Raw genomic sequence first — 14,466 nt, forward strand, 5'->3', positions numbered from 1 at the left:
GAATCCTGGCATCTTGATATTGGATTTCCCACCCTCCAGAACTGTGAACTAATAATTTCTGTTCATTATAAATTACCCAGTTTCAGGTATTCTGTTCTAGTATCACAAAAATGGGTTAACACACCTCCCTCTGTGTTTATGGGCATGGCACATTTTTAAAGTTTCCAGGCATAGGTCAAAAAAAGGGGGAAAAGCACTTTTTAAGGCAACTGGCAGTCACTGTTTGATTCCTTCAACAAACATTAATGACATACCTACTATGTGCTAGAGATGAGAATCTAATAATGAATGGGACAGACACAATCCATGCCTTAGAGATGAGAATCTAATAATGAATGGGACACACACAATCCATGCCTTCAAAATGATTACACTGCGGCCAGGAGACAGATGAACAATTAATTGCACCATGCATGATGTGCCATTTGCAATGCAGGAGAAGTATTGGGTGCTAGGAGAACACATCTCAGTTATGATAATAGGCACGTGGATGAAATTCTCTTAGTCACAGATTCACTTATAAACTTGAAATTCAGTTTGATTGGCTGAGGTTCCAATCTTTTTCAATAACCTGAGTTGAAGTTCTGAGTTGTCCTGGGCCATGTTTCAGAAAAATTTGGGCTGATTTATGGTTTTGGGTGGAAACCATGTGAGACTTGGCAGTTCCACATGGTGTACACCCCAAACCAGGCAAAAACTGGCAGTTTCTACAAAGTTTCACTTTGACTCGGGGCACAATAAAGCCACAGGACTGTCTGTGCCACTCTTCACAGCACGACTAAACCTACAGAGGGCTGACCACAAAGCAAAATTCTTGTCCCACAAAAACCCATCTTTAAGGAGTGCCAGGCATAGCCTCAACTGCAGTGTAAGATATGAACATTCCATGGTCTTCTTTCCAATAGCTATTTTTTGAAATCTTTTAGCCGATCTAAACCGCCTAAGGGCAGAGATTTCACCTCAGCTTTTTTGTCTTTTCCACAGCACTCACCGTGTTTAGTTTATTTCAGGTGGTCAGTTACCATTTGTTAATGTGCATTGGTATGCGTGTGCGTAGACAAAGCACATGCTACTACTGTTCCCCATCCAAACGGCATGGGTCAAATTATGCTTATTAGAGCTAAAACATCCTATGTCCTTCATTTAACTGGCTCTTTAAACAGACAATGGAGGTGAGATCCAAAGATCTTGAGCCGCTATAAAAAGAATATTGCAGTGAAACAAGAAAGATAAGTAAAAGTAGTGATGAAAACAAAACTCAGAGTACACTGACTGTTTTAGGAAGAGATGAAATAAAATAAAATAAAATATAGAACTTACCAACACAAAATAGCCTATCGGGAGTTGAATGGTAGCCAGGGTTGCAGGTACACTGATACTTCCCTATGAGGTTCACGCAGCGGCCATTGGGGCACAGGTGCGCACTCAGCTCACACTCATTGATGTCTGTTGGGAAAATAAGAAGAACAAACACCCAAACATAAGCTTCCGACTCCGGCAGCGATGTCGTTCAAACAACTGACCTCAAGTCAATGGTGTGAAAGTCTCCCTCCTTACCGATACACGCAGAGATGTTGGGGGACAGCTGATGGCCAGGCGGGCATTCACAGCGGTAACTTCCCTCTGTGTTATGGCAAACACCACCTCGGCACAGGAGAGGATCTCTCTGACACTCATCGATATCTGCGAAATGGAAATGACCACGTGAAAGGTGGAGGCCTCATCTCCTCTACCAGACCAGAGCACCCCCTCCCCCGCCCGTGGCTGGGTGTCCATCTTGACCTCCTTGTCTCAAGGTGGGACAACTCTCTGGTGCTATTCATGCACCAGAGCTTCCTGCAGGATCAGACTAAAGCCAAAATGCAGCCAAACTCTTGGTTTATTTTCTCCTCCTGCACTACCCTGCTTTCCTCACTTCCTGACAAGCACCTTCTGAGAGAACTTGCTCACAGAAAGAAATAACACGTTTGCAAGAATCTCCATTTCAAACTTTGTTTCTAGGAAACCAGACCTAAAGCAACGAGCTTATCAATTGCCTATTCTAGAAGTGCTGGACAGACATCCTGTAAAGGGACCTCTACTACAGCTTCTGTTTCAATTGTCCTCTCTTCCCCCTGGGTATCCATTCTAGGTGTTGAACTCACTTCTCAAGGAGCCACAACTGGTCTCCACCATCATCCACAAACCCACAGCATGAATTCCCTCATTCTTTCTACCTCAGTCTCCCTCTGTTGCAGACTGATTCCTAACTCACTGGTATGGAGCCCAGTGCACTGGGGCAGCAGGAAGAAGCTGGGACATAGGCTATGAGCCATCAAAGCTTCATGGAATCCTTCTCTTTCTGTGTTGATCAAATGATTCCAAACTTACCCATGCAGTTCTTCATCATCATGAATCCACTTTCATAGCCTTCGTCACACTTGCATTCGAAGTCCCCAGGGGTGTTCACACACTGGCCTCTGCCACAGAGGTCAGGAGATATGCGGCATTCGTCAATGTCTGCAGGAAAACAGAAAGTGGCAGCAAATGAGTCCCAGGACAGCCTTACTTCTTGCGGCAATATGTTAAAGATAAAGAGTTTTAAAGGACGTCCCCCCTCCTGGCCCTTGAGGCTCATTCACTGACCTGTGCAGTTCCTTTCTTCCGAATCCAGAGCAAAGCCGCTGTCACACCTGCACTTAAAGCTGCCGATGGTGTTTCTGCACTTGCCGTGGGTGCAGAGGCTGGGAATCATCTTGCACTCATTGATATCTTTAAGAATAAGAACATGTGGGGCAAAATAAGTTGATGAGCAACCAGTCAGGAGGTCTCAGTGCCCACCATTTTAAATCCTGAAGGTTGGAAGTTCTTAATTTAAGGTCTTGGCAATACACATTTCAAAGAATGTGTGATGATCCATGAGATATATGACTTTGTAAACATTTCTAGCCTTTTAAATTTCTACATTTTATAAAGCATTGTTAAAGCAGCAAAGAATGTGTCTATTCAGACTTCTAGGGCCCAGCACACTGCCTGATACATAGTGAATATTTAACCACTACTTGCTGAATGAATAGATAATATGTTCTAAACCACTAGTATCTATATTTAAAGCACATAGAACATTATTAGAATATATTATCCTACAGCTATCAATTGACTGTGTAGCAGAATGACATATTCACTTAATACTGTTTGGTGCTTTTTTGGATATGCCAAAAAAAAATTTTCAAAGATATAATTTATAATTTAAATTATTTGCCAATAATTTATACAATTTAGAAATATTTTCTCAATGTTATCTTAAGTCTTCTTTCTTTCTTTCTTTTCTCTCTCTCTCTCTCTTTCTTTCTTTCTTTCTTTTTTTCAGACAGGATCTGCTCTGTCATCCAGGCTGGAGTGCAGTGGTGTACTTGGTTCACTGCAACCTCTACCTCCTGGATTCAAGCAATTCTTGTGCCTCAGCCACCTGAGTAGCAGGGATTACAGGTGTGCACCACCATGCCTAGCCTTTTTTTTTTTTTTTTTGTAGACATGGGGTTTCATCATGTTGCCCAGGCTGGTCTTGAACTCCTGGACTCAAGTAATCTGCCCACCTTGGCCTCCCAAAGTGCTGGGATTATAGGCATGAACCACCGTGTCCAGCTCAAGATCTCATTAACATAATTTAAAGAGTTTCTTGTAGACTAGAAGACTCTGCATACATGTAACATGTGACCTGAGTTTCCTAACACAGGGGCCTTTTTCCAAAACAAGACCAAACACTTAAGAAATATGCAAGTTCATTTCTACATGTGAGACAGAACTGGGAGATTAAATCTCCAGAACACCAAGTCCTTCTTCAGCAATTAATTACCACAGCCTTTGGAAGCAAATTAAAAGTTCCTTTGAATTTACATAACCGACATTTAAGAGGGCCATGTAGAAACTACCTCTCCATACAGAACAATTTTAACCCCCAGGACTTCTTGGACCAAACAGTTAAAAAAAAAGTTCATACTTTTCTAAACAAAGATAATTATATAATTCAGAAAGCAAAAAGTGCATGCTGGGATGATCAAGTAGAGTGCTGAGATCATGAAAATGCATCCTGTTGGTCTAAAAAGGAAGGCAATTGGCCATGGAAAACATAACACTGTACCTTTGAAGAAAGGCTTTCCATTTGTAATTTCTTTTGTGGCAAATCCGGGTCCTCTGGGACACAGCTCCTCGTACTCAGGAGTATTTCTCATGGGACACTCCTCGCATTCCTCAGTACCCCAGGCTGCCCCAACGGAGCAGCAGCAGGCATCCATGCGGTGGCGGCCAGCAATAGGCAGGGTGCACTCCTCGTCCTCATACCTCAGGAAGCAGGTTTCCAGGCGGATATCTGTCAGAGGGAACCAAGGGAGGTTAAATAGAGCTACATGGCTTCCACTGCCCCAAACTGCCAACACTCTTATTAGGCAAAGTACTGCATATGTAATAATTTGCTGTACACTTATTGACTGGAATTAATTTTATTCCTCAAAAAAAAAAAAAAAAAAAAAAACCCAGGCTCTGGGGTAGGTATCCTCACCTAATAAAGACTCTCTTTGTCAGCCCATGTTTGTACTTCCTATTTCTGAAAAGTTCCCTTTCTACATAAGGAATGGTATTCTGAGAGATCCGATGATGCTCTTTCAGGAGATGTTTTCTCCTGTACAGAAATTCCTATCACCGATGCATGCACGCCATCTTGGCATATCCTCCACAGCTAAAGACCAGCTGTACTCTTTATTGTTGGAGAATGTTTGCCCTAGTGCAATCACCTTTTCCTCAGACCCACTTCATTTTTGGAAAGGTGGAATGGTGAACTCTGCAAAGAGGACTGTCTTACTTGAGATTGAAGAGAAAAATGCAAAGAAAAGCCATTCACTTCTCTTCTCAAATATTTCTTTCTTGTCTTACTTGAGACTGAAGAGAAAAATGCAAAGAAAAGCCATTCACTTTTCTTCTCAAATATTTCCTTCACCTCAACACGTGCTTATGGGTACATTCTTCAAGATACATGTGGGATACCTCTAGCCCCAAACCCAAATTCATGGGTTATGAAGAAGAATAGAAAGCCTAGCCAAGCAGAGGTCAGAAGAGCTGGATTTCGGTCCTGTTCTGTAACCCAGTGGATTGTCCTCAATAAATTATCCTAAACCTGAATTTCCACGTCTGTTATAGGATGTTGCACTCATCTCTCTTAAGGTTCTGTGAAGCCCAAATGAGATTATACATCTGAAAGCAATGAAGTGTAACTGAAACGTGAGATGTATCCTCCTTCTCTTTCTCCTTCACGATGGGGCCATTAACAATTTACCTAACTCCCTGGGTTTCCTCTAATGTTAGAAAGTTTTTGAAGTCTTCTGGACAGCCTTATATTCAGGCTGCCCATATTAAGATAAATTATTTTAAAATGAACCCAAAATTAAACACTGAAGCATCTTTCAAATGAAGAACCTAGAAGAAGATTCTCATTAAATACCGATTCCTCCTAAACAAAGGAACTAAGACTCAGAATAGCATTAACTGACATCCTTAATTACAAAAATACTTTTGGCTTTGAATTCCTGCTTCCATTCCATATTATTTTTTATACTATAAACTATAAAGTTCAATATTTAAAGGTTTGTTCATTCTAACTGGTAAGTGATCAAAATCCTTCACTGCATACCACTTTTTAAACTACCTACAGTAGTCTTCACTGAGCATGCACTTCAGAGTAATGTGGTTTCAGATGTGAAATACAGGTAAGCATCATTTCCAGAGTCATGGACTCAGAGACCAGTGATCCAAGGGATATACTCTAGGCAGAGGCAGAAGCCATAGTAGTAACACCAGAATAAGTCTGCCAGACCTTAGATGCATGACTGTGGGATCTCAAACTTGCTGCTATCACGAGCCCATAGGGGCTTAGGACTTAGAGTTCTAAGGATTAAGGATTCTTAGGGTTGGGGTGAGACAATTTGGCTTGAGGAACCCACTTGGGCTCTAACAGTTGGCATAGAGTATCCCACTATGACTAGCAGTGATACCTGCCCTGGGCTTTCTCAGGTTCATTTTTCAGGGGACTGGCATCTTCACTCCTGATATCCACAGGTGTTTCTGCAAGGACCTGTCCTTTTGGCCAATGTCAGGATATGCTTAGAAGACATGGGCTACAGTTTCCAAATACGTGCAAATATTGTTCTTTTCTCCACCACTCAGCTTGTATTTGATAGTTCATGGCATATGGGGCCGATTTAAGAGTTCTGGAAAAGTAACTGTGATGCTAGTGATTTAAGGAATAGCTGCATATCAACAAAAACTACAGTTGCTCCTTACTATTTGAAAGACTGTCAACGGAGCGGCCATGGATCCTAGCGGACATGATGAATTTTGGAGTGTGTGTCTGTACCTGAAGCTAAGTGCTCAGCTATATCTTGTTAACTGCATTTTTAATAATCTTTAGTACATTATTATTAGAAAAATAATGAGCTCAGTATTTACCAAGACAGATCCTTCCTGTGGCATCCAAAGTCATTCCACTGGGACACTGACACTTGAATGACCCCCTAGTGTTAACACACAGGCCATTTTTGCACACTCCTGGGAACACTTCACATTCATCTATATCTAAAAAGAAAAAAAAAAGCATAAAGTTAATATATCTTTATAATATCATTCTACCTTATTCTACTCATGGAGTCATAATTATTCCCCATTTTGAACCTAGTAAGTTGATAAAACTAGTTTGCCTACAAATAGTTCGTGTAGAATTTCTAGGGTCCCTGAATAGCAACCAGAATGAGCCCACCTATTACTAAAGATGTAAGAGTTTCTCCACTGGTTTCAGGGAGTAACTTTTGAGTTGCAGAGACAGGCAGCTGGTGTGAGTTCTTGGAGATAGCTCTGGTAGCTGTGGACATTTCAGGTAAGGTTCCCAGCAATATAATTTGCTTTATGAGACCAGATGTCTGGAAATGAGTAGAGAAGCAAAAACCTGATTTTTCAAACTAGCAAAGAAGAAACAGCTTGAAGGTCAGCATAGAAAAATATCCCACCAAGGAATATGTGGGCCAATGAAGGGTGTCTTTTAAGAAGTGCTGATAAATCACCAGACAATGTACAATCAATTCTAACTCAGCCATGGTCTCAGGCTGTTCTGTCCATGCTTTGGTCTCAGCTTGGGCTGAGGAGAATGAAAAGATACTCATGTTCATTCATTCATCATTCATCCAATCTCTCTCAAATGTATCAGTCCTTCCCAGCTCGCTTAATGGAGAGCAATATGTTCTCTGTACTTAATTTGGAAAAGTATTCACCACCAAGTTAATCAAAAGAAAGGCACTTACTTGTCAATGCCAAAAAAAAAAAAAAAAAAAAGGCGGGGGGAACATTAGCTAAGAAACTCATATACACTGTGTCTCTATTTAGAAGAAATAACTTTCCACACCAGGACTGTTGAAAAAGTATTCTGAATCTTTCCTTGTAAGAGAGATCAATGGGGAGAGGGTGGAATCTACCTTTTTGGGTTTTTTGTTTTGTTTTGGCCACTTGTACAACAAAATATGCTGCTGAGGTCAGATAAGTTATTAACAGCGGGTCTGGACCAGAGAAAGGCCAAAGGATTCAGTCATCATTTGGAAAGCAAGACCTTGGGTGGGGGTTGTAGTGTGCCTCTTTGTTTTAACAGGGAAAAAACTTCATTTCATCCCACATATGGGACTAATTGCTGTTTTTAAAATTTTTCAGCTGCTGTGTCATGTCAGGTTGTGTTAGTCACCATGACCTATGTCTATCTGAAACTCCACGAGAAAGAATCACAGCAAACTGAAGAAACTCCGTGCAGACTTTCAACAAAGAGAAAACAGAATGTGTCCTTCTAAATCATCCATGACTGTGAAACAAACAAACAAAAAATGCCAGGACAAACCAAAGAAACACACATTTTACAGACTCATCAGAAACTTCCTGTTTTTCTCTTCCTGACAGCATTGTGAAAGTGCAGTCTCTCTAAACTGTGATCAACCTAAAACATTTTAAGCTACCCACCCTGTCCTTCGGACATAGCGGTCTGACACTAGCAATAGTATATATACACTTGTGAAATTAACAGCTGTTCCATTTTGTAGTTCTCATTTTTTTTCTTTCTCTGCTGCATATTTCTCCCTGTTAAGTTACATGACAGCTTTATCCAGTCCAAGTTAATACAAACATTCATTATGCACACAAAAATGTATGGTTTATAAGTAATCAGAAATACCTTCACACTGTGTTCCTTTAATTCTTGAGTACCCTTTACCACATATGGGATCTGTAATAAAAAGCGAAAAACAAAACAGAAAATTAATTTGAGATAACAATATCCAGACTTTGCAGTTCTGACATAGTATAAGAAACATGAAAGATGACCTGGAACATGAAGTAGATTGTGTTGCTATAAGTATGAGATAACAAAATGTTTCTGAGATTGCATAGGTGAGGAAGAACAACAATGAAATGTCTCCTCAAATAAAGCTCAATTCCACTAAGATATTCTAAAAGACACAGAAGTACCCTATAGATCATGTTAAAGTGATAGCTAAGAGGGAAACTGAAGGTAGATTTCTCTCTTGCTGTTCACCTGAAAATAGGAATCACACTATAGAATTACTTTAACATGAATTTGGAAAACTCGGTCTATAATTTGGAGATCTCATGCCCTCCAGCATTCACATAAATTTATACATTTATATATCTAAACAGTAAATCAGCAAAACCATGAGCAAGGTTCTCAAACCTCAAATTCCCAACAGATTTAAACGTTCACCAGAAATCCTCCTGAAGTTTAGTCATGAATACTGGTTTCTTTACATCAATTAGCTTTTTGAAAGAGAATCTGTACCTATAAAAAGCTCAGAACCCCTAACCACAAGGTTCCAAAGAGAGCCGGTAGGCACTGGTGCTCCAGGGAAGCAACACTAACTAACCACATTACAATGTGGAGATAGAAAATAATAAATTAACAAAATCACATAAAAATTGACACTTCTTATTTCCCATCCAGCAATATGGTTGGGGTCATCAGGATTAAATCTTTCAAAATTCTCATGTGAGCCGAAACGAAGTACTAGGCTTCCCCTTTTTAGGCAAAGACCAGTGGAGTGGTGTAGGAACCACAGCATGGGTTTCTCTTACCAACTTGGCATAGGGTGCACGGGCTTCCCCACGCAGCACCGAGGGAGGAGCAGCACTGGGACTTTAAGGTGGCTCCATTGATGTTGATCTCACACCGCCCATCGATGACAGTCTGCCAGCAAGTTCCCTTGATGGTTTCTGCAGATGAGGGAATAATATTTAATGAATCAATATAAAAATTCAAACATACACCTTGGAATCATAGGAAAAAATAGCATTTGAAACAGAATAATGAAGTTTTTAATGTTCATCCATACTTAAACTCTTTTGCAGGAAAAGCTGATATTGACTATAACAACATTGATAAACATAGAAAAATCATTCTCAGAAAGATAAATACCTATGCAGATGGTTTTTGTTGGATCCAAAGTACTTTCAGAAGAACATTCACAAATAAAAGAGCCTGGGCTGTTCTTGCAGACTCCATTAATGCAAGGACTTGATTCGCATTCATCAATGTCTGAAACAAAAACAGGTCTACATTACTGCTAAAATTTAGTCTTGGGCCTAAAAGAGTACTTCAACTTTGGCCTCAATTGCTACTACATATCCTTCATCCCACATAGTAAAGCTGGCCTAATAGTTTTTCCTACACTAGATGGAATGCCAAAATAACTCTATAGTATAGACTAGTACATCTCTATAGTATAGAATATGGGACTAGGCTGAACCTTTCTTTTTATTCAGAATATCTGCAGTAAATGTGTACGTGATTTCTGAATTAACAGCTCAAATAGCAGACACATAACACTTTCTTTATCTATTAAATGATGGCAATTAAAATGCCAATTGCAAGTAAATACCATAAGTGGCTTACAAAGTACATACTAGTGCCATTTAGAACCACAGTATTTCAACTAAATTGGCATAACTGTCTAAAATACAGGAGACTCTAATTTAGTCTTACGGTTTTCTGATGGCATTCCAAAAGATAGCAAAGTGCACAGTATAAGAACAAAGATCTGGTTTACCTTCACATGTTTTTAGGTCAGGTTTGTAGATAAATCCTTTGGGGCAGGTACAGACAAAACTTCCAGGAGTATTTCTACATTGTCCATTGTCACAAAGGAGACTGTTCAGTACACATTCGTTAATATCTGGAATGATATGAAGTCAATGAAAATGAACACTTCAAAGGGTCCAGACTTTGCCTGTACCTTCTTGGCTCTTTTACATTAGATCTTTAAAGTAATAATGATATGATCGATTCAAGTAAAAAGGCAAAATTCTTGTATCATTAGCTTTTACCTAAACGATCTCATTTTAGGAAAACAGAGGCTTCACCTGGTTTTATTTTATTTTATTTTATGTTTTGAGACAGAGTCTCGCTCTGTCACCCAGGCTGGAGTGCACTGGCACGATCTCGGTTCACTGCAAGCTCCACCTCCTGGGTTCACACCATTCTCCTGCCTCAGCCTCCTGAGTAGCTGGGACTACAGGCGCCCGCCACCAGGCCCAGCTAATTTTTTTGTATTTTTAGTAGAGATGAGGTTTCACCGTGTTCGCCAGGATGGTCTCCATCTCCTGAGCTCGTGATCCGCCTGCCTTGGCCTCCCAAAGTGCTGGGATTATAGGCATGGGCCACCGTGCCCGGCTGACCTGGTTTTAAACTAAATATCTAAACTGAGTATCTACGAAGCCTAAAGTCATTACACTATTTAATTCACTTATTTCTTTAGCAGGAAGAAAATATGGATTTGTTGGAAATCATTATCTTTATATAGTTACATTATATAATTAAATTTATATAATTTAATTCATTTTGTCAAATTAAAAGGATTAACCTTATTGATTTAAAGAACTAAATAAATACTTAAAAAGTATGGTCCATCTTTGACATGTGTTAGTTCCAGAATAGGTGTTTCTTCCTTATAATAATTCAAACTGTCTCCAGGTACGATTATAAAGTAATCTGTAGCATTTATGATTGTCATGAAGAATTTAGATTCATGATTCAGGGAGCTCAGGAAAACTGCTTGCTTTCAGCTGAATAATATGCCTGTCTGAAGCAAAACCCAACTTTAAGGGTTTAACTTAACAGAGAGTGGGTATTCCTGAAAATAAGCTGTGTTTTCTCTGATTACGTCTAATAAATGCTTGGGAGAAGAGCTGCTTCTCTCTCAGTAAAAATAAGGTTGACTTTGTAGTCACGTGAGAATGGTTCAGAATCTCTGTATCTCATATCTAAGGAGCTTCTCTTTGAAGGAGTGAAATCTGATACATCTTTATTTTAAGGAGCAAATCATTTCAAGGAATGAATCTGATACATTATTATTCATAAATTGTCAAGATTCAGTCATGTAAATTTTTGTTACTAAAGACATGCATATGCTGTGCTGACATTAGAAGTATAAAGTGTCCTTCTGCCTAGTCCTCTAAGCTACTCAAAGGCAGTTTTCTCCCAGCAATGAAAGAAGGAATGCATTATGCAGAAAATGTTTCAGAAAACAGGTAAAACTTCTTACCAACACAGTTCTTCCCGGTCGAATCCACTTCATATCCTGAATTGCATATACATTTATAGGTCCCACGAAGGTTTTCACAGATTCCATTTGGGCAAATATCAGGATCTAGTGCACATTCATTTATATCTGCACCACAGACAAGTTCAAAATCAATTAACATTATAAAATAAACATTGAATGAATTGTTAAAAATATAACACTACAATACATGTAATGACCTTAGGAGCTACTGGAGGAAAAAAATCGATTCACTGGAAAGAGAACACTCGATCTCTTTTTCTCACTGTAAGATATTCTGAGTCAAATCTTTCTCTCACAAGTTCCTGAGAGGAACTTGGCGTCTCAGCTGGAACTACAAGATAACCAATCCCTGATCAAGTCGAAGGAGACCTCCTGGACTTCTCCAAGTCCAAGCACCAAGATGGAAAAATGGATCAACAGCAGGTCCCAAGTCCCTACAACTGGTCTCCCACCACCAGCCCTTCTTTCTTCCATCTACCCTCTACACTGCAACCATTCTTACCATCCTAAAAACAAGCTGATTATATCATTCTCATGGTTCAAACTTTCATAGGGTCAACAATATCCTCAAGATTAAACTAAAATACAAATTTTTTGTTTACTTATCCCAAACTTCACACTTTTCTGTGAACATATAATGCCCTCTTCGCTCTGTGTCAGGAACGCCTGCAGCAGGCCTATTTACAGGTCAAAAGCCAGCTCCAACACCACATGCTCTGAAAAAGCCTCCGCCGCTCTGCCCACCTGAGGTGGGGCCCTCCCTCTTCTGCATCCTCACAACTGAGGAGTCAAGGCAGGTGCAGAATGACAATCAGTGAATGGATAGTCCCAAATCCTGGTGCCTGACTCTTCTATAAATTAGGGTTGACTTTTTTTTTCTTCCAAGTCCCTATCACAACTTACTTATTTCCCATTAACTCCTTATTCATTATAAGTTTCCTTACCTCTCGTCTTTCCTCCTCTGAATATCCCCTCCACATTTTCATTCACACACAATGATGAAACTAATCATGCTGATTGAACTGACAATCAATTCAGCCAGTCCACATTCTTTCAGATCTCCCTGAATCAAACTGCGTAGCTTTATATTAATAAAATAATCCCTTCCTCTTTTTTGTCACCTATTTTCATACTTGTTCCAATTCTCCCTTTTAACTTTAATTCCTTGCATGGCACCGATATTTCTCTAGCTAAATATTTCATTCTCTTCCAACTCAGTTAACTGCTGTCACTGTTCCCTATTGCCATCTTATAATACTGAGCACTTAACAGTTAAGAATCCTTCAGAATGCAGATGGAGAATGGTTCCACCAGCCCATCATCCTGAGTTGTACTTGACAGTGGAAGATCCACAGGAGAGTCAGGCTGCCCCTTCTCAAGCATGAGCAACAAAAGTCATTATATGTCATCTGCGAGCACCCATCAACCACAATGGGAGAGCACCTGACCCCTTCAGTGGCCAAGCCCCACAGCCACACCCAGAAATCCTAGAGCCCACAGTGCCCTGGCTGCTCTGCCACTGAAGGCTTCTGAGCATCCCAGATACACGGCACAGCGATGGCCAGAGAGGGAGTCAGGTCAGACCCGTGTGAAGGGATCAATGAAAAACCCACAGGAAAGCCTGATGCTGCCTCTGCACATACTGAAGGTAGTAAATTTTGAAAGGAATCCTTACCACTGCCTGCTGACGTCATCCCCGGCCCGCTGCTGCAGAGCGCCTGATATTCCGCTGCAATAAATTAACAGATAGTAAATGATTCCCTTGTTTGCAGAATAGGTCGATCCTGCCCTTGGTTTTGCACACACCATTTCCTCCAAAGTGAGTAGAACCAAAATTAAGTGGTAACGGAAAAGGAGGTATCTCCCCAGGGAGTCACCTTTACACCAGGCTCCCATTTTAAAGGCTACGCATCATCGAGGAAAACAACTTTTAAGGATACAGGCAAGTTACAGCAATTCCTTGTGCAAAGCCCTTTCGGAAAAGGTGTTTTTCCTATAACTTGATTTTGTTCACCAGGGAACACTTTACACTTATGGTGAAATGTGCCTGTTAAAATGTGGTTTCTTAACTGTTAATAAAACTTTCTCCCACCATCTTGGGGATAATTTTGTTTCTCACTGCTAGCTGTTTTTTCAGTACAATTGGTTCTTAACATTTCCTCATTTCTCTCTGCAAATTCTCTAGCCTCCTCTCACAAGTGCAACAACAGAATACCTACTCTTACATTTAAGTGTATTTTTAAAGTTAATATTTATCAGGATACTGGATTCATTCTCTATGATATATCCATAGAGAAAGTATTGTTTAATGTTAAAACTGTGAGATTTTAATTGAAGAAACTGAAGTACACAGAATATGTCCCCAAATCTGAGATAGAATCAAAATTCTACTTCTTAAAATTAATACTATGTTTTACATACAATTCCAACAATACTTAACGTAAGAGTGAATGATGAAAATGTAGAACTAACTGGAATCACACTATCCAAGGAAAGGAAACTAGTGTCCCCTTAGTTGCCAATGGTTTCTGGCGCAAACAGTCTCATGGTCAAATGTAAATCATCTGTGCTTAAGTGGAAGGAGAACAGGATATCAGAGCCGGGGCTTATTGTAGAGGCTGACTGCACCTCACTGCTGAAGCAAATAGTTCCTATCTTCTGCATGCCAGAGAATTGCATCCTGATGACAGTGGACGTAAATGAGTTATACAACCAAAAATGATCATGTCTTCTAACAAATGTGAATTTGAGAAAGCAGTGAGGATTTAATTTTCAAATCGTCTTAGAAGGGGCCAAAAAACCAACAGATGGGAAGGTGTGTTTGAAAGTCAGG

At 40.0% G+C, this 14,466-nt stretch overlaps 1 protein-coding gene across 1 annotated transcript in view; it reads right to left on the reverse strand.

Moving 5' to 3' along the window:
• Window positions 1–14,466, reverse strand: part of FBN1 (fibrillin 1) — a 238,359-nt gene that overhangs the window by 77,612 nt on the left and 146,281 nt on the right. The window contains exons 18-29 of the mRNA XM_011967291.1: window positions 13,309–13,362; window positions 11,613–11,738; window positions 10,119–10,244; window positions 9,488–9,607; window positions 9,148–9,285; window positions 8,234–8,284; window positions 6,478–6,603; window positions 4,121–4,348; window positions 2,626–2,751; window positions 2,371–2,499; window positions 1,558–1,683; window positions 1,321–1,446 (exon numbers count right to left, since the gene is read on the reverse strand). Of these exons, the coding sequence (XP_011822681.1) occupies window positions 1,321–1,446; window positions 1,558–1,683; window positions 2,371–2,499; window positions 2,626–2,751; window positions 4,121–4,348; window positions 6,478–6,603; window positions 8,234–8,284; window positions 9,148–9,285; window positions 9,488–9,607; window positions 10,119–10,244; window positions 11,613–11,738; window positions 13,309–13,362 (1,476 nt within the window). The remainder of the gene's footprint in view (window positions 1–1,320; window positions 1,447–1,557; window positions 1,684–2,370; window positions 2,500–2,625; window positions 2,752–4,120; window positions 4,349–6,477; window positions 6,604–8,233; window positions 8,285–9,147; window positions 9,286–9,487; window positions 9,608–10,118; window positions 10,245–11,612; window positions 11,739–13,308; window positions 13,363–14,466) is intronic.

The sequence above is a fragment of the Mandrillus leucophaeus genome, unplaced genomic scaffold, assembly GCF_000951045.1.
Source record: "Mandrillus leucophaeus isolate KB7577 unplaced genomic scaffold, Mleu.le_1.0 Scaffold798, whole genome shotgun sequence".
Taxonomy (NCBI): domain Eukaryota; kingdom Metazoa; phylum Chordata; class Mammalia; order Primates; family Cercopithecidae; genus Mandrillus; species Mandrillus leucophaeus.